At 37.6% G+C, this 22,249-nt stretch overlaps 1 protein-coding gene across 10 annotated transcripts in view; it reads right to left on the bottom strand.

Annotated features, from left to right (window-relative positions):
• PEX5L (peroxisomal biogenesis factor 5 like) overlaps positions 1–22,249 on the bottom strand; it is a 106,560-nt gene that overhangs the window by 14,504 nt on the left and 69,807 nt on the right. For 5 of the 10 annotated variants that reach the window (XM_033068245.2, XM_033068244.2, XM_033068240.2 and 2 more), the window contains 6 exons: positions 13,847–13,958; positions 11,854–12,063; positions 10,658–10,784; positions 10,053–10,149; positions 9,553–9,627; positions 3,895–3,990 (listed from right to left, as the gene is read on the bottom strand). In XM_033068245.2, the coding sequence (XP_032924136.1) occupies positions 3,895–3,990; positions 9,553–9,627; positions 10,053–10,149; positions 10,658–10,784; positions 11,854–12,063; positions 13,847–13,958 (717 nt within the window). The remainder of the gene's footprint in view (positions 1–3,894; positions 3,991–9,552; positions 9,628–10,052; positions 10,150–10,657; positions 10,785–11,853; positions 12,064–13,846; positions 13,959–22,249) is intronic. The other 5 variants (XM_033068242.2, XM_033068246.2, XM_033068249.2 and 2 more) reach the window with 3 other exon arrangements.

Genomic DNA, 22,249 nt, shown 5'->3' with positions numbered 1-22,249 from the left:
ATTAATACTGAGCCTTTTTGAAAAACTGGCTTTGGATCAAGGCTCCTAGATCTAATTTTAGCTCTATTTGCTACACCACCAGTGCCAATTAACCTCATTTCAATGTTTTTGCCACCTTAAGGCTGGTGAAATACTTTGCACCAACCAGAAGTTTTCAGACCAGTTGAACACATTTAACACATTCTCAGATCATCTGCAGTTAAGAGGAATGACAACCAGGAAAAATGTTCGTACCATCTGACTGCTTCCAAGCAGAAAATTCTGCATTTTGTCAAAGAGGCTATTTTTACTTTTAGTATTTAAAAATATGCTGAAGCAGTAAAACAAATGGGAGGCAAAATATTTCAGGCTTTTTATTTCCTATGAGCCAATGAAAGGGGGCAGGGGATGTATTTATAAATTTACCTGTTGTCATAATTTTTAGAATTTTGCCTGTCCTGTATTGCCAAAAATTAATTTGCAATATTCCTAATTGACCAATGCATAAGAAATGTTCTGTCATTATTCTCTGAATTACTCCATTACCATGCTCTTTGGTGTGGAAGACACAGTAAGTTAAATTGTGTGCTTAACTAGGTAAGATTTCCTTGGCTGATATCTACTTGAAACAAAATCTGCAATTTTTACTGAGGTTTAAACATAAAAAATGTTTATCAAGGCAAAGATTCCCACTGTGTTTTGCAAGAGTATCAAATAAAATGCATCTGAATGTCTCAAGTTCCTAGTTCCTGGTTTAAAATATGGTTTGGCCAGTTTTAGGCACGTCCAGAGAAATGAGACAGGAATATTGGAGGTACAGAAAGGACTCCAACCAGAACTCATGGGAACCACCAAGCTGATGGTCCTGGAATATGTTTTCCTAGGCTAGAACAAACTAATCCCATCTTTTTCCTCCCATTGTCACATAATTTAGCTGTAATGTGCTCTGATGCTTCAAAGCAGTACATTATACAGCAGATGGTTCATGTGACATTGTGTTGTAAATAAAATGATGCTGGGAAGGACAGCTCAAAATTTCTTATGCATAAGCTCACAAAACAGTGTGGCATCTGCAGTTTAATCAGGGAAATGTGGAATAAGAAAATAACAAAACAGCTTTTTTTCCCCAACTCTAAGACTTCTCAGTTGGAAAATTTTGCACCTTCTTGCTTTTATTTTTATTTATTCTAACTCATCACCAGTAGGATGGTGGTTGATAAAACAATTGTTTTAATGGAATAGAAGTACAGGATGGATCTGAATCCCCACCCTGGCTTTTTTTAAAAATTCAAAAGCACCAATTTTTGGTGAATCAGAGATAATTATTACAAAGATTGTGTTAAAACATAGTTCTTGTGGCACTTGGAAATTATTGAGACAAAAAATCACGAGGCAAAAATAAAATCCAGTTTCAAGAATAACATAAAAGGTAGTGAGGTCTGCAAGCACCCAAACACTGCAAGGCAATCTGAACCCTCTCTAGTAAAAAAGCTATTTTACTTTATTCTTAAAAAGATTCCCTAATGGCATAGACACCTTTAAACCTTCTTAGGAAAGAATTACCTCACAAATCTTCATTAATCTCAAAGTTTGACATCTTAAAACCATTCCCAAAGCTCTGAAGTGAATACTGGGTGGTGGAGGATAAAGTTTGGTGTCTTCATTTACTGAATTGTTAATTAATTCCTTTCGAAGTAGGCCACAAAGAACCTGAGTTTTACTCCCTTTTCTTGATCAGTTTTCTGGCTAATCTTTCCACTTGGAGCTCTCCCAACCGAAGACTATTACAGAAACATCCAAAGCCTAAAAAAGGAAATTTTGACCTGTATATATTCTCTGCTTAAGAAAGCACTAATCTTTTTGAGATGGGTTCCAATTTATTTCAATCACTCCAGCTTTCTTACCACTTTATGTTAACTAGGATGAAAATTCAGCTCTTTTCATATGCAAATGGAATAACTGCTCTATAAGGTCTTGAAGGATCCTTTCCTTTACATTTTAACTACCTGGCCCAAGGTTCTATTTTAAGCTGAAAGAATAACTTAAGGCTGCCAGCTACAATTGGGGAAACATTTAATTTGATTCTTTTTAATAGCTATTTTTGAGACTACTTTAAAGTATTTTAACAACCTGTCTCTGTTGCCTCAGAATAACCTCTTAGTCTGCAGGGTGGGTTTTTTTTTTTAATTTTAACAATACATTCTCCTCCTTACTTTACTCTGCAAAGTAATTCAGTAATGTCTTGTAATCTGTTGTTGGACTCAACTCATTTTTCTTCCTGCTGAGTGTCTGGAAACTCCCCATCACCCAAGTTTCTGGCAGTTGCAGGAGTACTGACATGCTGAGATGTTCAGCATCAGATTCGCTGTGCTGCCTTCACAGGGCACAGCACAGCACGTCCCACCCTGAGCATCAGCCTGCAGTGCAAGTAGGAACATCTAAAACATCTAAAGCAGTGGCAGTTTGAAAGCAAGTTCCCTCCCTGCCTGCCAGGAGTGAATGTGTATGATGTGTGACATCAAAAACATCTCCTGTGCCTCACCAGCAGTTGCTGAAGAAGAAATTATTTGATCTGGAAAGAAAAAATGCCTTCTGTGCTTAGTTTATGAAAGAGCTAATTTACTGATTGTGTCCATTTCAGACTTGTATGCTGAGACCAGATTTTTTTGTGTGTGCAGTAAAATCCCAAGAAACCATGGTAGAAACTCTTCATCTCACCATAGCAAATCATGTAAAACCTAGCAATCAGCTTAATTACTTCAACAAGAAATTCTCTTTCTAGCTAGAAGCCAGTATCAGATTTAGATTTAGGCATAGTTTTTATTTCTCATCAGCCAATATTAATCTAGAATAGTTCAATTATCAACACTGGAATTAGAATGGTATAAAACTTGAGTTAGAAGAGTATTAAAATGCATGACTAAAATTTAAATCTAAACTCAAACATCCCTAAAGTGCTCTAGATGGTTTGGAGACTAATGAGCCTACAGTCCATGCTAAAAATAACCAGTTTTGAGGAACTGGTTTCACAGCTTCATCCTCTGCACCCTAAGAACTCATTTCAGAGGCTGTTACATAATTTAGCCTGAAATTCTGTCCTTGCTGGAATGGAGCTGTCTTGGCTCCTTGTGGCAATGGGATTTTGAAGGGCTGCCCAAGGAACCCCTGAGAAGATAATGATACTCCAGGCCAATACTTATATCTAATTTTTTGTTGAGTTCTGCTAAAAAAAACCTGTATTCTACTTTGTGTCTAGACAGGATCAATTTTGACTAGTGGTACAGGACAGCACTCAAGAGGTGTTTCAGATGTTGGAAATGTAGAAATTAATGAAAAAGAAACCAGAAGTGCAATAGGGGAACTATCCAAATACCTTTATCTTTTCAAACCAAATAAATTCACCAGGAAACAAGAATACTCCTGTGCTTAGCATTCTGCCACTAGTTGTAAAACTGTGAAAATGATGAAATGATGCATGGTTGGTGCTTATGTACAGCTCTGCTTTACACCAGGTAATTGTGCTGTTCATCAGTGATTCTGAGCTCTGATTTCACAGTGGAGACCTGGTTTGTGTCTGGGCTTAAAGAACTGATGGCACACAATTGCTGGGGAGAAATGTTTCCCTCCCTTTACCTGTGGTTTGGAATTAGTTACATTTATAGGGAATTTACCCATTTGTTCTAGCAATAAAAATCCAGCTCAAAAACTTGGTTCTAATGTTTTTTTGTTTCTAAGGGTTTAGGATTTCCTTTTTTAAAAGAGACAACCTGTTATTTTAAATTAATAGCTCAATGAATTGCATCTTTTCTCTGCTTAAATAATCCAGTTCCAACTTTCTCCTCTGCTTATGCTGCAAGATGAAAAAGAAATCTGTAGAACATCAGCTGAAAATGAAAACAGTAAATGAAATAATACCTCAACAGCTGCCTTTGCTCTTTCAAATTCCTCCTCCAAGGAGTGATTTCTGGAGAGAAGAGGAGTTCCCCAACGCTGCTCCTTACTTGACCGTGCCTAAAAACAAAAAAATAAATCAGAAAGGGATGATGGACTCTCTGTCACACTTCTGAGTTATTTCCTTAATTGTCTAGAGCCCCAAATGGCCTTTTTCTTGGGAAAACTATTTGTTTCCCTGCATGAATTCCTCTGAATTCTCTTACACTGTAGCAGAGACCACTTCTCACGGGAAGCAGGGTAATTTATCTTTTCCAGATTTTTCTTCTCACTCAAAATGTATGAAAGATAAAGAGACATCTGAGAAAAGGCAATGCAAGGGTTGGACTACAAAAGGAGAGAGCTGACTGTTTTTTATAAGACTTTTCCCTCCCTTGTTCCTTCTGCATTATGACTGTGGGAATGCATTCCACTGACTACAATCCAGGAAAAAAAAATTCTTTTCCCTGCCCATTTTGTGGTTTTCTTTCAGGGTTTTTTGGGATCACATTGGAGAGACAGGTTTGCCCTGGATTCCACTGGAAGGTCAAATTCTTTTTACTATCAGCACCTCTCTTATGTACCATACTATTGGCCAATCCCACTGGAAGCACTTCATAACTTTTTCCCTGTTCTTTTTCTAAAAACTGTGAGGTGGGAGGGTTTGGGTTTTTTTTAATATTTACAAAAAGCACTGTACAAAACCAAACTATATTTAAGGATGGCAGAAGAAGCACAAAGTGGCCTAATCTTGCTAAACAAAGCTCTGACTGCTAATCCTTCCCTAGTGTTTGTCAAGAGGTTAAACTCATTAGCCACTTGTGTGCCTGTGCTTCCAATTGCATTAATTTCCCCGATTATATTTCTGATGACTCTACTTGTAATATTCAATTTCTGTGAACCATACTGCTAAAAGGCTAATTTTGATCACATCAGACTCATTGGGCTGGCTCTGCAAATGTTGGAATGGGCGCTGCTGGGATGGGACATCTGTCTGAGCCCTCATATGTCACGTGGAAACACATAAACACATTTCTCTGGTTGTACACACTTTTTTTTCCTAGAATGACATTAATTTTTAAAATGAGCCCTAGGTTTTCTGTTTTGTTCCTGAGGTTTTGGTCTCTCAGTTGGAAAGTGAAGAGTGAAATGCACATAGAGTGGATGAAACACGTAAGTTAAGGAAACAACACAACACAATTTCTGTGAGCAGCACGTGGTGGTGGGGGGCACTGTGTGTGTTCTCCTGGGCTGGCCTCTGGCCTTTGCTCTGACAGGACACTCAGAGTGGGAGGGAATGTCTACACTGAGGATCTATTTCTGCTTTCACATCTTCTGCCTATAGTCCATGTCTGGAAAATAATATTTTCCTTTAGTGAGGTCAGGAAGAGATTTCAGGTTGTCATTGAAAACAAACCAAAACCCAGCCCTATACATAAAGTTCTTTTACAGATTAATAGAATTTAGGGCAGAAGAGATAACTGGTTCAGATCCTTCATTTGTCTGTGTATCACAGGATGGCATTTGTCACTCAACACCCATGGAACCAAAATGACATTCTTCAGAGAATGAACTAAGGTTATCTGGAATAAATGTCTTTGAGGAAACTGCTTGGGTTTAATTTAAAGTTATGAAGAGACCTTAATGTCATCACTTTCTCTGCAATTTGTTTAAATGTCCTCCTTGTTTCTATTATTAATTTTAATTTCAGTTTCTCTCTATTACTTCTTTTTTTCCCCATGCTTTTTAATACTCCTTACTCCTTACAGTTAATACTCCTTACTTTCTCTGTAGAAAGATATTGATAATTTTAACCAGGTCTTAGTGATACAAAGATGTTTAATGATATAAAAGCATCATAATATGCAATATTAAATATTCTCAACATGAGACATTCAGATTTTAACCTTTTTGTGTCACTTTTACTCTCTCTCTTAATTTTTTATAGCCATACAGACAAGCAAAGTGAACCCTTTATTCCAACACCTATCCTGCTGTTTCTCTATGCAGAAATCTCCTGTCTCTCACTAATTATGTTTGTTTTTACACACTCCTCTTCCCCCATTACTGCACAGGGAACTCTCATAGTGCTGTAAGCAGAGCCTGCATTCTTGCTCTGAAATGTGTGATTTTCCAAGGGCTATATTGCAATACATATTTGTACAGATGCCTTGATCACCAGCTCCTTTTAACACATCCCTTATTTTCATTTTTTTGATTCCACTGTTGCATCATATAGAAATTTTCTGAGGAATTGGCTTGTTAATTATTTTCAGATCAATAAAACTGAAGAACATAATTTCTCTTTGGAATCCCAGAATAATCTCTACGTGATTACAATTCCTAGTAAATAACTACTGCTCCTAACACTTCAGGTTGGCCAGTTTTAATCTGTTTAAAAACTGCTTTATTCACATTGTGTGGTGCCAATTTTGCAATCAGAATATGACATATTAATTCAAAACTCTTGTAGACTATCACACATCAACATTTATCAATTTAACCTGTAATCTGATCAAAGAATTAAATTTGTTTTTCTTGGCACAGGACTCTGTTGATAGGTTCTAATTATGTTCCTGGCCTTTTCATTATTTATGAGTTGGCTCCTGCAAACTGATTACTTCTGCTTTTTACCCATTTGTTTCCAGTGACTGCTATTCCTTAGGTCAAGGACAACGCTGTAAATGAGGCTGTTCAGACTGAGCTGTGCTGCAGAAGGGCAGAGTGAGCTTCCAGGGGCAGCAGAGATGGGGGGGAAGAGGGTAAGGGGCACAGAAATCCCCTCCCCTGCCACATGACAGAGTGTAGGCTTTGTCCCCACATCATCCCCCAAAAAACAGAATTTCTCCTCCATTAAACGAACAGCAGGAGGGGAAAAAAGGTCATTAACAAAAGCCACATAAGCTGCACTTGCAATGGGCAGTGCAGAGTCGTGCTGTGGGTTGTGACACCCAGAAATGAAAAGCCCCATGAGAAGCCCCAAACTTGCTGTTTTTTGCTCATTCAGGAGGTTGGGAGTGGAGTGCCAGCACTGGAGAACTGCCCAGCTGCAGCAGGGGATGGGGTGGGAGCCTGCAGCTGCCTCCCCAAGGTGGGTCAGGCTGTGGCCGAGGACTGCACTCTGTGGTGAGAATATATTTGATATTCTCACCTCTCTACAGTGGTGCTGTAGCTGATCATGGTGTCTGTGTTCAGGGACAAAACCTTCCATTCCAATGCATTTGCACACACTTTCCTGCACTTGTATTCTCCTCATGTGCTACTGAACCTTAACTTGGTGAGAAGCTTAAATTACAGCATTCACTTTTGAGCAAGTTTTCAAATAATGAGCTAAATCTGTCCCGTGCAACTCTTAACTTCCTTACAGTAAGTGGCACATCCAAGGAAAGTTAGGGCCATTTGTCTTTCTGTAGCTATTTGGGAGAAGTGGGGAATTAATTTCACATTCTAAATATTGTTGCTTCAAACTGGAGATTTCTAAGTTTTACAAGATTTGCACTATACCTTTGTCTAAGAGCATTGACATATCAGAATTAGGTACAGATTTTTAGCATGTTAGGGGTTTTGTATACTCTTTGTGAGCAATGAAATATTTAAAATATCTAGGAAAATATTTAAAGAGTTAAAATATGAGTAGACTCTATGCATAGACAATGGAACATATTATCTCCCTCTGTGGTTTATAATTTTAAGATTAAAAATAAACCTTCAAAATCCCTCCCCATCTCCCCCAAACACTGTAGGATATCTCATACCAATAAAAACATAACAAGGAACTTTTCAGAATGGCAGATAAAAGAAAGAACAAGGATACTTTGGGCCAATGCAGTTTAAGAGTTAATAACACGTAAAATATGATGTGAGTAAATGCTGAGAAGCAAGACAACCACATCAAGTGGCAGCCACCAGTGACCACTGCCCACTACAGCCTTCAAACACATTTCTCCCTTCGTAGTTCAAAGCTTGTCTTTTGTATTGGCACAAGTGCTGGTAAACAAAGGATTTTGTTAAGAAGATTGCATAATTTTAATGAAAATATGGCCTAGTTACTTAGCATTTCACTCTGAGGAGCTAAATCTAACGTGTCAAAGATGAGTGATGAGGTGATTGGGAAACTGCTGATGGAAAACTGCAGCAAGTTTGACAAGATGAAATCTTTAGGGTATGGCAGAATGTGTTGCATTTGCAAAGGTTACCCTTAAATGAGATAGACAAGACCTATAGAGGACAAAGTATGGAAAACATATGCTTTGATAAAAGCCCTAATGTGATTTCTTTTGCAAGCAGATTAAGAACTCGGTCAAGACAGATGAGCCTGTGAGTTGGGAGCTGACAACTCTGACAGTCCAAGTATGAGCAGGATGAAGCAGGCAGTGAACAAAACCACATTTCCAAATAACCTACCTAGAATAAGAACACATTCACACTTCACTTTCTCTGTATTAATAATTACCAGTTTAACATTTTGTTGCTCAAATGTACCACAGGTTTGAAACAAGCAGGTTACGACAAACCAAAACAAAACACGAAACGTACCAAGACAACAGATAAGAAATTTGGTCTCTGCTTTTTTTTCATGTTGGCTTATTCAACTTCATGGTTTTTTGTTTTGAAGTATCAGTCATTTTACAAAACATTATGGAACCTCAACTGACTGAACTTAAACTGAGTGAAAAATGTGGATTTTTGCTTCTGCAGTGGAAGAGAAAAAGGAAATAGACCATATAAAGTAGAGATACACTGCATTTGTAATTGCTTTTGCAGAAAGATACAGCATTTGAATCCTGTGACTATCTACTTGATTTAAAAACATCTTGTCTGAGCTCAAATGTTTTGGAATTTAGATCTATTGGGCTGAGGAACAGCTTCCTGAAATAGGGTCAGAGGTGCTTCCATATGAGCAGGATAAAGCACGTGAGAACACACCATCCATTTCAAGTGGATGGCTCTGTGTAATAGATCTTTTCCATTACTGAGATGTACAAATCTATTGTAGAGAAAGGAAAGATACCATGCATTACAATTATTGTGAGGCTTTCCAGAGGGAAAAACCCCCTATTTGTAATGTAGGGATCACAGGGAAGTAAAGGACACATTTCCCTACAAAAATCCCCAAAATGAATCTGATAACTGGGTTCTATTTCTACTTTCAAAAAAAACCCCCAAACAAACAAAACAAAACAAAACAAAACAAAACAAAACAAAAAAACCAACAAAACCACAAAAACCAGAAACAAGCAAACAAAAAAACCTCAAAAGTTGTATAATCCCAGGATACACATTTGGTAAGTAGAGTCTCACTGTTCCATTTTCAAATGAGACTATTATTTTTCATTAATTTCCAGATATTTTATCTGACAGAAAGTTTTTCAAGTCCAGGCCTAAAAATAGTTGTGGAAGGTGAGAAAATTATTTTCAACTAAAAGCTGATCCACCAGAAATCTCTCTCTTTCCCCTTCCAGTGGCAATGGCTGAAATATTTTAGATAAAAAGTAAAGCAGCAAAGAAGGTGTGTGAACAACCTGGTCTATTTGAATGCACATATAAATACTTGTGCAGACATACATGCAACCCTCAGTAATAATTTCCAACAAGACCTGTCCAAGACACAATACAACAGTGGAATTGGGCAAATCTACAAACCTTTAGCCCAGAGCCCTCCGTATTAGAGTTTCTTTTCCAGCAGGAAAAAGTCCTGTGACCACACTGCTCCCCCACCTGTGGAGATAAACTGCTAATGAACAGTGGTGCAATGATTGCTTCCTGCTTTCCTCAGCCATTTCCCAATTCTGGGGATTCCTGCCTGACCAAGAGACCAAAGGATAGATATTTCACATGGGTAGGGAACCACTAGAAGTCTGAATTTCAGAACTGGAGGAAGGGAAAAAAGACGGGGCTGTGAGTGTAGTTTGAAGTTTTTCCCTGTGTACAGCAAGGTCACAGCTCACTGCAGTATCAAAATCTGGATGTTTCAGATGCTGACAGTTAATTTCAGAACCTGTTCATTTCAGAGGTGTGTGAAGATATTTTCCCTGATGATCCTTAAAATATCCCTTAAATAGTTCTCCCAGAATGTCAATGGCTAGCCAGTGGGAAGTTCCTCTTTGCCTTTTTATGTTAATAAATCTACCAAATCCTCTTACCTGTATTGCAGGTGCAAGTTCTAATTCTGATGCTGAATCAGAGTCCAAGGCACTCTTGACATTAGTGAGCTCAGACTGTGATCTGTTTTCTGTGGACCTAGAAATAATGCATTTACACACTCAGCACCAGGACACTCTGCCCTATGTCTTTCAGGTTCACAAGCACACAATTATTAATTAGGCTATTTATTTCAACTGAATTGTTTAACTTGCAGTTATCAAAAGTGCCTGGACCCTTCTTTGTGTTCTCACTCCTGTAGTTCATAGACAGGGAAACTGAGGCTAGACAAAGACAAAAGACTGGGTCTCAGTACAAATCTAAAAATCAATCACCAAAATAAAGGATTCCACTGCGTGTGTCTGTAGAATTCTCACCTCCATTTTTTAAGTAATTGTGCCTGCTACTTTCCACAACATTAAAAATTGCTGGCAAAATGGCATTTTATGTGCACTTGCTTATGATACATTGTCCAAAATACGTGCTTGAACAAATTTAATGTCATCATAACATGTTTAATAATATGATTTGTTACCAAGCAAGCATTTCTGTGAATTAAGACAGCTGGGCTGGAAATATATTTTTTAAGGAAAGCAAAAAGCTGTACCATAAAATCTCTTTTGATGGAGCTCTGGATGATGATGATGTTCGCTCTGCAGAAGGGTGAACCTTGCTACTCCTGTCTCCATGAAAACTGACATCATCCCATTTCTCTATCTGTGTCTGAATATCAACTGAAAAATAAAGAATAGAAAAATATGAATCTTTTAAAGAAACTACTTCTGACAATTTTATCTCCTCTGTTAAATGTGTGTTATAGAGAAAATAATGCCAAAAATTTTAATAAAGGTCCAACATACAGAAATATTGTGTACCTGTCTAGTTGATATGATGTGAAAATATTTGGAAATTCACAGCATTTTTCTAAATCTGTTGGCATTCATGGTCAGAATGTCAGTGTAACTCTTGACTTAAAATCAGTGATTTGGATGTAATTTAGACAAATTGTAAAAATGAAGCTTCTTTTAGAGACTAACATGTAAAAATGACTATGCAGGCAACTGATATTATTCAGTTGTGTCAGACTCACTTTGCAAAGAGCAGATGTTCAGCTCCTGTTTGAAGATGAAGGTCTCTAAAAGAATTTCTGTGCTGATGAATGGAAAATTTGCTGCCTTGGTATAAATTACATTTACCTTGCAAATTTCTCAGTTGCACTGCAAGTAATTTAGTTTGGATGGAACTAAATCAAATTCACCTTTTCCAAAGCTTGTCAATTGATCAGGCTTGGCAGGATATTGAGTTGTTTTGGGGATTTTTTTTTTCAGTCTGTATAAATATATCTCTCTTGTCAAGAATGGATTTTTTTTCCTGCAGTATGAATAGATAAAGCAGTATTTACAAATATAAATGTGCATTTCTGACACCTACAATTCTGAAAAGGACATCAATATGGGTTGCGTCTCATTTGTGTTCTTTACCAATTTCTCATCACACCCCTACAGATTTTTCTACCATTTTACACACCCTGACTAAATTCCTTTCTCCAAAGAAATTTCAAAACTTTATTAGCACACTTAGTGACAACTTAATAGGCATAATAGCAAAGGTAAAATGTAAAATGTGTTCACAGTGTTTAAGGTTTAAAATGCTTCAAGTAGTTTATAATGGGGAGCAGAGGTTACACTGCTGAAATGTGGTGCAGAAAAAATTCTGGTGTTGCTCATTATTTTGTAATAGTAGCCAGGAGAAACTTGTGCTAAGCAGAGTTATGCAGCACTGATAAAATAGCTACACTCTTACCTAAATCTAGAGAAGACTTGTCTGCAACTCTGACAGCCTGGACTTTCTGCTCAGAATCCACACTGATCAGGTCAGGATTCTCTGTCTTCTTTCTGTGGGTTGAAGCTTTTAAGCCTTCACTTCTTGAAGGATTCTCTGATTTCTTTGCTTTATTTTGGGTTTGTGAGACAGGTTCACTAAGATCCAAGAGATCCAGACCTGTTGATAATACTTAGAGAAAAATGTTAAAATTCAGTGTTGTTTTAATTCAAATAGCTCCCTTTTAAAGATTTGTTTGAATTGGGGAAAAAATTATATGTTTGCATTTGGCTAGGAGTAGGTGTGTATTTCCTGGCTGAAGATGCTGACCAGTATATTAAAATATGCCTGGGGATTTCAGGTGCTTAACTGAATGCAGTTTAGTGGATTTGCAAAAAAGGATTTTCCTCTAAAAATCTTAACAACATCTGAGGTCTCATGGCTGGGCCCTTCACAGATTTTCCTCTGTTGTGAGGGCTCCCTGTTCAATTGAGCTTTTAGATAAGATTTGGTTTAATCTTATGATTTGTTAAGTCCTGGTAACAGCTGCTTAGGGCAGGGCTGTTGGGAATCCACTTGGGAATAGCTGGAGCAGGCAGCTCCCAGGGTGGAGCTGGGTCATAAGGGAATGAAGTTTATTAATGCTTTCTACTGTTGGTGTTTGGGCCATAAATACTGAATGTAAAGTCTAATGCCATTTCTATTAAGGACTGTATCAGTATGCAAGGAATATTCATTTTCAGCTTTTCTTTTAAAATTTGCCTGAAGAGTAACATTCACAATTCTTTAGCATGTAAAAGGTAGAAAAACTCCTTTTTTATCATCGTGTTACAGGGCAGGTGTTTTTGACAAATCAATTTGCATTATCTCTTGCAGTGCTTTATCTGTGTTCTTGGAAATCACTGAATTCCATCAATCTTCATAGAATAATTTTTTGTTTCATTATTAAGTAAATCTAATTAACACCCCAATCTGATAGATATTCAAGGCAGGTGTGACATTTACACACATTTTTAAAGCAAACACCATTCGTAAACAATCTGAAATAGTGCTATTAATCCCTGTAATACCTTCAGCTACATTTTCTTTACAATTGTTATCTAATTCAGTATTTAATCTTTTGTTACTAGAACTTGCATGCTGCTTTAGACCCATATTAATTAGATGCCAAGATAATTACTCAGTTGCCAGTTATTCATTTAATAATTCACAAATTTTAACTAAATGGCTTATAACAAGCCAAGTCCTTTAAGGAGGCAGCAAGACACCACAGTAGTGCTATGCTGATATTATTGTCTCAGCTGACTTGCTCAACAGCATCGATTACCTTTGCACAGACACTGAGTAGGAGGGGGCTAATTTCTAAAAATATTTCCAAAGGACAATATATTTCAAATAGAAATCAGTATAATTCAAAAGGTTTTCAGGATTCACTTTTAGTTTCTATTACCTTCTCTAGTACCTCATTGCAACACAAAGGAGTAAGACATAGATGAGATCCTTTCACTAATGAAGTGTCTGAACTCAGCCTTGGTGAAGTGTTTTGATACCTCCTCCCTTTTTCTCTCTAGCATCTCATCCAAGATTTCATTTAAAAAAATCTTTCTAGAGTAAGGAATGTGTTTGATTAAAACCACACTAAATGTGGATTTTCCCATAGGTTAAATTTTTGCAAAACCAAATACAGAGAATTGACTCAAACTCATATGTATACCCTGTGAGACTTAAAGAAATTGCATTAATTTCAGCAATGATCTGCTAGAACTGATGTGATTTGAATCACATCAGATTTCCCCTAAAATGTAATGAACAAAGTTTTTCTCCTAACAGGTCAGACAATTATCATTTAATGCCAGCTTGTGATTTTTGTGCACACAGTAACAAACCAAGAAATCACTTAACAAAAATGTGTCATAATTAAGCTAAAACTAAAACTATTTTCCTCTAGTGAGGGATAGTAAAGAATGTTGTTTACCTGCAGTATTCGATGTTACAGGCCTTGCAACAGCTTCTGGCTTAGTTTCACAGAGAAAGTCATCAATGGAGGGGCTCAGGAGGGGTCTGCTCTCTTGTTGCTCATTCACCAGCTAGCAACAAAGAACCCCAGGTCACAGAGTGTTCTTGGGATGCAGAATTTACAGAAATAAAACATTCTCACAATATCATGTGCTTTATTTTTAATTGTGAGAGTAAGATATTGCAATTAGATGATGCACAAATAGCACTGGGATTAAAATAAAAAAAGGTTTAGTTACTGTTTTGGGCAAAATTATATTCCAGTTTAACAAATCACACAAAAAATAAAGCAGCAAGATGATTTTTTCTTAGCAGCTATTGCATACTATTGCTTATAGGGCTAAAGTTCCAGGGCCTGAGGCAGCTCCCTTCAAATCCATGGTGAAATTGCCCTTCTCTATCATCAGGAGGTTAAGCAGGGCTTTTCTTGTTTTTGGAAGTGGCTTTTTTTTTCCCCCACAAGTAACATGCTTCCCCACAGAGCTTCCACAGTAGCATTTCATCTTGCAAATAAGCATTAGCCCATTAAACAATAACCTGCAGGGACAGGAAACACTTCTCTGTCATACAATGACATGAGAATGGCAGTGGATGGAGCCTGGGGAGTGTGTGAATTTTCTGCATGAGGTCTGACATCATAAACCACTTTTTTATTTATGAGCAGTTTTCCATTTTTAATTGGATGAATGCACTGGTGTTCTGCTACCTGACAGAAATCTCAGAAATTCTCTGACAGAAATTATGGGCTATTTAACGTATTAGGAATTTAAAAGATAAAAATGTACCAGTCTCAAAAATAAAAGTCTCCTCTTTGCCATCTATCTCTGGTTAGAGGATTATGACCTAAGCTGAGCTGGAGAGATGTCTGACAGTGTGCTCTGAACTTACTTTATCTTAGTATCTTAATTTCTTTATCTGAAGGAATGTTTTCCCACTGTTGCTGTTGTCTGAAGCTCTCTCAGTTTTATTTTATGCTCTCCATCTTCTTCTTGACCTTCTGTTCTACCTCTTTTTCCATTGTTGAATTTTAAAAATTTTCTCTCAGATATGTTTGAATTTTTAAATTTGGGATGCTAACATGGACTAAAACTGACTAAAAATGGTATTTACTCATCCTCCTATTTGTTAAGTGCTGGCCCTGAGCTACTCCAGCAGCAGGATTATCTCTAAAGTTATTACAGCAAACCAGATTAGATTCACTGTTGTTCAGTACTTGATTTCTGTGTTGCAAAGCTGCGGCAAAACACTGGAGCTATTGAAATAACAAGCTCACTATTTTGACGGATCAAAGATTTAAGCTGATATCCAACACTGACTTGCTGTGTGTGTGCACAAGTGCATCTGCCCATGACCTCAGAGACTGGCCCTGGAACACCAATTTCCAAAGCACCATGGAAGACAGATGAGTGATTGCTTGCCCAGCTGAGTGCAGCCCAACGTGGGATCTGAATTTAGAAACCTGGCAGTGATGCTGTCCCAAACTCCAGATGTGCATGTGCTAAACCCAGGCTGCAGATGCACCTCACCAGGGAATTAATCATGGGGGGTTTAACTCTGGATTGCCTGTCCAGGTTGCTGTCTCATTCAATGCACACAAGGCATCTGCTTAATTTGGTGAATCTCAACACTTGATTGGAAATTGCATTTATATCCAATGTACATCTTTGTTGTACATTATCCCCAGGTATACAAATTTACCTAATTATGATATTAGGACTTAAGCAGACCTAATTTTTCTTTTTATGATTTGGTGGAAGTCCTAACTCATGACTATTTTGAAAAACATGTGGATGCCTTAAGTTAAGAGTTGAGTCTTTTCCAAACTACCTTTAGTATTTTAAAATTTTATCTCAATATCAGCAAAAGTTGCTTGTATATGTTTTTATTTTTGCATTTACACAGCATAAAGAAAAGTCCTAGACCATCTGAAGAGGGACAGGAGGGAAGAAAGAAGAGGTTCTGTAGGAATCAGTGTAAATATAAAAACTTCATGGGAAATACTCTGTTTCTGTATCTGTAAGACTGTCAATAGGGCACATTATCACATAAGATTCAGATGCTTATCGAGTTTACCATTACATTCCATGGAAATTTTCTTTAATAGGAAAGAATGGGGGAAGGATGAAATGAAGAAAGATTATGAGAATCAAAGTACCCAAGATCACTCATTGAAGAATGAATAGAATAGAAAATCTGAAGAGCTACTGGAAAGGAAGTTTATTGCCCAAACCTGCTGCAGAGGTCAGAGGATAAACTCTGGGAAGAGCAGAAATAATGTTAAGAATCAGAGTCATGGAGGGGAAGGAGACAAGACTTACTAAAGATTTGAATTTTACCAAGGTCTAACTGAAGTATAAGGTCTGATTTTTTTTTTTCCCTTTTCAAAGATGGTTATAATGTCCTTAGAATTTTCCTTATTGTGTTCATTAGAATTATTACATTTTAAAAGAAGACTAAAAGAGTGTGACTTGCTCAGACTGACAAACTTTGATTGAGTAGGAATGTAGTTATTCTTCATGTACACATTAAGGGAGAGTGGTCAGATGACACTGGAGGAGCAAAGTTATTTAGCAATAGAGAAATGTTGGACTGATAACAGAGTTCTAAACTGGGCATGAGAATATCTGGTCTGGGAATTAAAAGAACTCAACTGTCACAGCAGTGAACTGCATGAACAGTTTTTCCTTGCTGTAGGGGGACAAAATGCCCACCTATTTAAAATGGCTTTTGCCAAGCCTTCTACATCACTGTTTCTGATGTGATCCCTCCTAGTCCTCTGTCCTGTGCTCCTATGGCTAAGGACTAGAAGCTATAGGAATGTCTTATTCAAAGGTTTGTTCCTGTAAAAAATAATCTGCTTTTAACTCAAATATTTTTGTCAAAACAGATTGCAAATACATGACCACATCTACTAATTCTCAATAAACACAAACTACATATGTATAGCAGTAGAAAATATTAGAAAAATACTCTTTTGACATGGAGACATTTAATGATGAATTAAGACTAAACAAGTTAGAGTGCCAAGTGATGACATTTTTTCTGTAGAGAAGTGGGCAGTGGGGTAGGTTTCTGACATTACTCTGTAAGAAATGCCACTTGTTGAGCCCTTGGTCTCACACTTGGAATTTCATTTTGCTGCCACATATACTGCACCAAATTTATCCCTAGCTTAATACTGCTCAAGTTATTAGAGTTATATCAGGCATGAATTTGGAGTAGTACATAAAAGATTTATGAGATGAAAACGATGATCTCTATTAAACCAATAATTTATGGTTCTCAAGCACCTTTCAGGTTGAAAATCCCAGAATGCCTTAAAACATTCATGAATCAAGCCTGGCACCGCTGCAGAGCTGAGGAGCAGTATCTCTGTATTGCAGGTGAGGGAAGCCAAGTGAAATTAGGGAAGTCACCCAGCACCCCTGGGGACAGGAGGGGGCTGATCCTGCACAGGATTTATATCTGCCCAATATCTGTACACATGCCATGTGGTGCAGACTCAGCCTAGAAAAAGGGGGGATCTCAGGACTAATTTAGCCAGTGGGTGCCATAAATTTTCTTATAATGTCTCTAGGAACTTAAATACTCTCTATAAGATTCACTTTAATTAAAGAAGAAGCCCACGCACTGCTGTAATTGCGGGATATGTGAAATCTGTGGAGGCTGATATTCCCTACTACCAACTCATCTGAAGACACTCATCCATAGTATATGATACTCCTAAATTCAAATGAATCTTCTGGAAACAGTGCAGCAGAAAAAGGTGGTTTTCTTACCCCAGTACTTCTACTGTAATTTTTCATTCCAAAAAGTATGTAAGTGGGGCTTTTGGGTGCTTTGGGAGAGATACTGGGAGAATCAAAAGTGTCTGATGTCAGCTCTGCTGCTCCAAAATATGCAAAGCAAGGTTCCTTTAGCAGCAACTAAGCTATGGTCCTTCCATCCCATTTTATGTCCTCTCTTACTGAATTCCTGATCCTGTTTACACAAAGCATGCTGGTTTGTTTCTTTTTAAAAACTTTACTGGGGCATAACATAATGCTAGTCTTTAAGACAAATTATTTAGACTCTAAATTGGGAGGGTTTCCAGTCAGGCATGGGCAGCTAATTAGCACCTATGTTTTGAGCACAGAGTGAACTAGTTCTCTTAAATTAAGTGCCTAAATTCCCTCCATGTTCAATAGGGAGAGATAAATGCCTAGAAAAGCAACTCCAGAGGGAGATTGTGCCTGCCCAATTTAGGCTGTCCCTCAGGAGGCTCTCAAAGGCACCTAGCTTTCCCCCTGGCTATATATGGGATTTATTTTAGAAGGACTGGCTCAAAAAGCATCTAAAATTTAGATGTAATTTGCTGCTGAAGTTGAGTTGGGTTGAAATTTGGATTGGATCTATTTTTGTTGCCTAAGCCTGACTGAATTACTCATGGCACTAATTTAGGAAACCCCCAAACTACTACTGGGTAATCCCCTGTACAGTTCAGCAGCAAAGCTGCTCCTGGGCACTGAGACATTTTCCTGTGCTGCCCACTCAGTGTGGTGAGAGGATGGCTGGGCTGCACCATGACATGCAGGAGGCTCAGAGAGTGGTAATGAACATGTGCTCATGAGCATGGGAGAAGGCAGGAAACATTTTACTCAGGTTTTCTACTGGAAAAAGATTATATTTGAACTTTGCTCTGAGAAACTTGTCTGCTCTTTGGGTGACACTGGAAAAACAGGTAAAAGAGTCAGATGAATTTCAGCAACTTGTAAGTGTTGTGCTCTGGCAGAGACACCAGCTAATTTCAATCCCTAATTATTTTTACCATACACAGCAATGGTTTCCTGACAGGTTCTCTGCACATACCTGGCACCTCATGGCCTTTGGTGGCACTCACTGGGACAAGAGGAAACAAAGAAATTGATTTCTACTACCTGGCTCTTTCTAAAAACTGATAAATGGGAACTCCAACTAAGAATGTAGTTTTTGTTTTCTAGAGCATAACTGGAAGTACTGGCCTGACAGTTGTGTCTGTGGATCATTAATGGCAGGGTAAGAACTGGAATGCCTCCTTTCCTGGTTGCAGAGGGGTGTTTAGAGAGGGAACTCCTGACAAAATCAGTAGTCTTGTGATAAAAGTTAAATTGCATGAGTTTTGTTTTTTTCTTTTCTCACTTTCCTAGTATGTTTATAAAGATTTCACAATCAAAATTACTGCTCCACACATTTTATTTACTCTTGTGTAATAATTGTGATTACTTCTTGGCTTTTTGTCCCATTCTGTGCCAGAGTGACACATTAATTTTCTCTGTCACTCTACTATGAATGTATGTCCCAACAAAGCTGGCATGAGAGCCAAATATCTGGTTTTCACCAGAAGAGAGAATGGATTCACATGGTGCATGGTATAAGTGACTTCTGCCTCATGTGAATTGTGGGATGCTCTCAAACTGAGATGAGTTGACTGCACCCTCTTGCACAGAGCACTCTGGAGTTGCTGCCTCTCTGAAGACCAGCCCTGCTCACCAGTGATGACCAGTGCTCTGCTGCTGGGTATTGGAAGTTTGTGGTGTGACCTGAGAGTCAGAGGTGACAATTCCTTACCTGTAATCACACAAGCTAAGTCACCCCCCAGGGCTTCCCACAAACAGCTGTCAGGGTTTGTATGAAGTCAGAGAAGCTGTGGGAGGGAGGCTTGCTGTAGACACTGCATTGGACATTAGAATTCATGTGCCAGCTGTGTTGTTTAAAACCTTTGCTTATCTTGCATCTCCATAAAGAGCAGCTCTTTGCTGGGTGACAACTCTTGTGTCACACCAACATGCTGCTTGTATTTCTACTGCTGACCTGGACAAGTTATGGTGTATTGTTCCAAGCTAAAATTAAACATCTCACAGCTCAGTATCTCCTTCCCTCTGTTCAACCTTGTCTGGCAAAAGGAGGTTTAACATGGGAGTTGTGTCTGGCTCCTGCATTTTGGCCTGGCTCCAGCTAAGCACTTAAACATGCTCTGCAAAACTCAAGGTTAAGCACGTGCTTAACCGTCCTGCTGGACCAGAGCCACAGGGCAAGAGGAGGAAAGTTACTCTTGTCATATTTTAACTGTGACTGACAGGTAAAGTTTGGCCTTTAACCATACAGAAATGTGATTTATTGTAAATCTGCCTGTTGCATTCATGCCTGCATGTTCCATGGACTTCTTTAAGTTAAAGGAAGCTGCTATCAAATATGGAGTGCCTCTCCTCCTGGGGGTTAGAAAATGTTATTTATCATTTGGCCATGAGTTTTCTTTGTGGTGTTACCTGGTGATTTCTGTTTTAGCCTCCTCCCTGCCCCATATCATTATCTAGGCTGAAGATTTACAGCACTGATCAAAGACAACATTTTCTCATCACCATGGATAATTTGAGATCCCTGCTATATTTTTGCATAAGGGCTGTAATTGCTTGAAAACCACATGGATTTTTTTCTTGTTCTCTCTGTGGATTTTTCTTCTCAAAGTTCTGCAGATATCTAGAGTTAGGCCGTGGGTTTGGATGTGTTACTGTTCTGGTCATAGGAACCAAATCACAAGTTCTTGTTGCATGGCCTTTCCCTGTCATGGCATGGCTGTTTGCTTTGGGGTGTTTTCAGCAGATTGCAGAGCTTCAAACTCATCTGTTTGTGAACTGCAATTCAGCAGAACACTTTCACTGTAAAAAGCAGCAAATTCAGTGAATCTAGAACTGTAGTACATGGCGTAGAACTCTTTAACAGGACAATATATTCATACTTAGAGTATTCATGAATGAAGAGCAAAAAGTTTCTGAAACGTAACTCCTTTTAATTAATATATAAACCAGAGCTAAACTTATGAATTTTATTATTCACAAAAAAAAGTTTGTCCAATGTTTCTGTCCTTAAGGAATAGTAAGGAATTTTACAATGTATGAAACAGTATGGTTAATTTTTTTTTACTTTATTAAAAAATATTACACTATCATTTCCCATGGTAATTTCAAATTAAAATTGTAATTTTGTGAAAAATGTATTTAATTTAGTTGACAGAGAGATCTATATAACTTCAGGAAAGCAGCCAATTTATGACTTTGAAGCATATTGTCAAGGCAATTTTATTGTACTCATGAGAATATTTCTGCTGAAATTATGCATATGGCCCTCAAAGCAATAAATGTTGAGCAATATTTAACTTAGAGGTAAAGAATCAATTAATATTTGTACTGCTAAGCATGCATTTATTCATTTTTATATTTCTTTTTTTGCTCTTCATGTATTTACCCTGTCCTAATAATAGATGAAAAAGAGTTATCAGTAGGACTTAGGATGTGTCCCCAGATAAACTACTCAAAGCTTTTATAATAAATCAGATTTGAGATGTATGGAACTTACTCCTAATGAATTTATCACGAATCCTTTAAAAAGAATTAAAAAATAGGATCTCAAGCCTGGTTATCCTAAGATCAGTGAATAAATTATCACTATTCTCAGAAGGCAGATTGGATTGTACAATGAATTCTTGCACTCCAGACTTTCATAATGGCAATAATTAAAACTGCCATGATTTTTGCCTTTTTTACCTGAAGGTATTTAATTTAGTTAAAATGGAGTGACTGCTGGTTTAAGTTGGTGTAAAAGAGAAGGGAAGCTAATTACATCACTGGAACATCCCATCATTCTGTTATAATCTTACTGAGAAAACATTTATGGAGTGGGCTGGAAGTCAGTGCAAGCCTAATGCTAAGAAGCTTAGAATGAACATGATTGATTCAAATGGGACTGTTAAGTTTATATGGAAAACTGTGATTATGCAATCAAATTCATGTAGTGAACCCTTGATACACACATCAGAAAATCTACTAACAACACTGGGGGCTGAATATTAGCTATGTTTAATCTGTTTCCTCTATAAAATTGAATGGAAGCATTCAAAAATCTCCTGTTAAAGATTAAAAAAACCCCAAACAATCCACCAAAACCCACAAAAAAGCCCCAGAACAAAACAAATATTAAAAAAACCTAACAAAGCAAGCAAGAAAAGAAAACTAAACCTAAGCAAAAACATACCAGCACCACCAAAATAAGTAAATAAATACATACATACACACATACAAACATACATAAAAGCAAACGAAAACCAAAACACCAAAACAGTGGAATTTAGGCAGTGGAAATGTTTGAATATTTTAGTCACAAGCCCTGAAGCAAATAGAAATGTGCTTAGATCAACTAAGTATTGGCATGCAAATGAAGTTCACTTTAAAAATAATAGTTCCTACTCTGAATGCTAGCTAATACCTTCTAGACCATAAAAAAGCCTTAAGCATCTGGTGGAGTTAATTGGGGTGTAGTAATGAAACATCTCTCTTTTTCTGACATGTGC

Source organism: Catharus ustulatus, chromosome 10, assembly GCF_009819885.2.
Source record: "Catharus ustulatus isolate bCatUst1 chromosome 10, bCatUst1.pri.v2, whole genome shotgun sequence".
Lineage (NCBI taxonomy): Eukaryota > Metazoa > Chordata > Aves > Passeriformes > Turdidae > Catharus > Catharus ustulatus.
Note: the sequence above shows the minus strand (reverse complement) of the source record. Positions and strands in the feature narration are given on the sequence as shown.